General features: G+C 37.7%; 1 protein-coding gene across 1 annotated transcript in view; it reads right to left on the bottom strand.

Moving 5' to 3' along the window:
- CWC25 (CWC25 spliceosome associated protein homolog) overlaps positions 1-2,743 on the bottom strand; it is a 21,481-nt gene that overhangs the window by 9,471 nt on the left and 9,267 nt on the right. The window contains exons 3-4 of the mRNA XM_023525553.1: positions 1,091-1,180; positions 268-395 (exon numbers count right to left, since the gene is read on the bottom strand). Coding sequence (XP_023381321.1) covers positions 268-395; positions 1,091-1,180 — 218 coding nt within the window. The remainder of the gene's footprint in view (positions 1-267; positions 396-1,090; positions 1,181-2,743) is intronic.

Raw genomic sequence — 2,743 nt, 5'->3', positions numbered from 1 at the left:
CTTAGAGGAATCACAAACTGAGATGAAGTCATAACCAGGATGTCTGACTAAAGACCTACAAGGCTCCAGTCAGCTCTGTTATGGGGTCATGCCAAGATCTCCAAGGAACTCTGGTGCTAGATGGCACTCTGTGGGTACAGGGCCCATGTCTGAGTTCATTACTTAAACCCCAATACCTCCCAGCATAGAGCAGGCGTTCAGTTAGTGTCTGTGGAATGAATGAGTGAATGAACCAATGATGAGGGAGGCCTGCCTCCACGTGCTCACCTCCCCCGGCTGCGCTCATCCTCACTGCTGCAACGATCACTACTTGAGCTCCTGTGCTTATGTTTCTTGTGCTTCTTTTTCTTCTCCTTCTTTTTCTTCTTCTCCTTTTTTTCCAGACTCAGTTGCAACTAGAAAATGCCCAGAACATAACCACACAAGATTACTGAGACCCCTGTCAGTCCTTCTGAGAGGACTGGGTTGTGCACGAACTACCTGATTCCAAGCCTCTGAGTCTTGGGGGGGCCAGGACATTATCAGAGTTTCTCTGTCAGCAACAGAGGGAGGGTCTTAACCCTGGTTATGCATAAATGCTCCCTAGACTAGTGAACAGAATCTCTGGTGGGTGAGGCTTGTACTTTTAAACAGTCCTTGGAAGCACTGCCTAGGTGTTTCCATCTGTCAAAAGAACTCCAACTCCACTGAAAGCAATCAGGGACTGCAAAATCAATCTTTAAATTTTCCTTACCAACTGATCCAAGAAACAATCACATAATATGTCATGTGAATGGTGAATGGGCCCTGGAGGCTCTACCACTTCATCTCCTAAACACAATGTATAATCATGCTTTCCATAGGCATATCCTATACCCTCTTTTTCTAGAAGAAAATGGCATCGCATGGTGCTTTCCAACCAAAAAACATAAAAGAGGAAATCAAACTTAATTAAGCTTGATAAATTAATACTGTATAAAATCACTAGGAAAAGTTCTCTAAAAGACAAAATTTTAAAATCATTCTATTTTCCCTCTTGAAGGTAAGAGTGAATGGAGAGTTCTCATGCTAAGTAGCTAAAAGATAAATCCTTATTTGATGCATTACTTACCAATTCTTTGATTTTCTTCATTTTCACAGGATTATTCAATACCTCTCTTTTTTTCTCCTCTTCTTTCTTCCTGAAGAAAGGAAATTGTAAAAATCATGACTATTTCTTTTGGAAAGTAGATTAAGTCATTCATTCTACTCTCCACAATTCTATGTAGCAATCTTTTAGTGAAATGCATGCAGATAGACCCTATGCTGAAATCTACATGGTGGTGCGGAAGCCAGAAATCTTCCCCATGTCTGCATAAGGGACTGAATGCAGTGGGGAAAGTCCACACTGGTTCTCTGTGGTGCAAGAAAGTGAGTTTGGTCTTCTTGTTAGGCTTCATGCTCAGGGCTCCCCAACTGGTCAAGTCAATGGCTGTCATTTGTGTCAGCTGGTTGCTGTGTATCAACTGGTTGCAACATTCCAATACTACTTCCACTGGCAGCATGTTAACCACCTGGGAAATAAAGAGAATGGATTCCTCTTTCAAGAAGTCTCACTCTGTTAGATTGTTCATAGGCGGATAAATTGGTCAACCTTCCTGGAGGACAGTTTGGTAACACTTATCATAGCCTGCACATACTCTTTGGCCTCACAAATACTGTAAGGAAATAATCAAGGAAGGTCACTATAAAGGTGTTTGTATTATAACAATGAAAATTTGGAAACAAGTTAGGGACCCAACGAGAGAGTATTCAAAGAATAAATTACAGCATATCCATATAAAATAGAGATAAAAATGATGTTATAGAAGCATAGTTAGTGACATAGAAAGATGTTCGATGTATATGATTAGGTGAAAAAAAAGTAGACTATAAAAAAAGTCACAATATTAATACACCAATGTTCAGAGCAGCATTATTCACAATAGCCAAAAGGTGAAAATAAGCCAAATGTCCATCCACAGGTAAATGGATAAACAAAATGCATACAATGAGATATTATTCAGTCTTAAAAAGAAGGAAATTCTGACAACATGGATGAAACTTGAAGACATTATGCTAAGTGAAACAGTCACAAAAAGTCAAGTATTATAAAATTTCACTTATATGAAGAGATAGATGGTGGTGATGGTTGCATAATAATATGAATGTACTTAATGCCACTGAATGTAGACTTAAAAGTGGTTAAAATGGTAAATACTATCTTATGTATATCTTACAATTAAGAAGCTAATAAAATGGAAGAAAATATTTGCATATAAAAACTGTACAATATCTTTCCATATACATATGTAATATCTTTAATATACAACTTTAAAAGAATTTTCAAAAGAAAAAATATAAACAAATAAATATTTTTCAATGTTCAACCTTACACACTTGAAATAAAACATTGCAAATTAAAATCCCCCAAAATAATATGCACACCATGATCTCATTTAGTGTCCAAATGCAGCTCTACTCTGATTTGTTACATATTAGGGTTTCAAGTAAGAGTCTAAATTTTTAAAGGGTTCTGCTGCAAAAAAGGGAGAGATGGGGAAAGAAAGCCTGTTCACCCACCTAACCAACTCTACACATATCCCCAAATTTCCAAGAAGCTGTCAGCCTTTCTCACCTTGCTCCTACCTCTTATTTTTTTTTAAAGGTCAACAATAAATGAATAAATTTGGTCTGGCCTAGTCTGGTCTAGTCCATTTGCCAATTTCCCAGATGGCCTAGATCA

Source organism: Pteropus vampyrus, unplaced genomic scaffold, assembly GCF_000151845.1.
Source record: "Pteropus vampyrus isolate Shadow unplaced genomic scaffold, Pvam_2.0 Scaffold570, whole genome shotgun sequence".
In the NCBI taxonomy this organism is placed as follows: domain Eukaryota; kingdom Metazoa; phylum Chordata; class Mammalia; order Chiroptera; family Pteropodidae; genus Pteropus; species Pteropus vampyrus.
The sequence above is the reverse complement of the archived record's forward strand: the minus strand, read 5'-3'. Positions and strand labels throughout refer to the sequence as shown.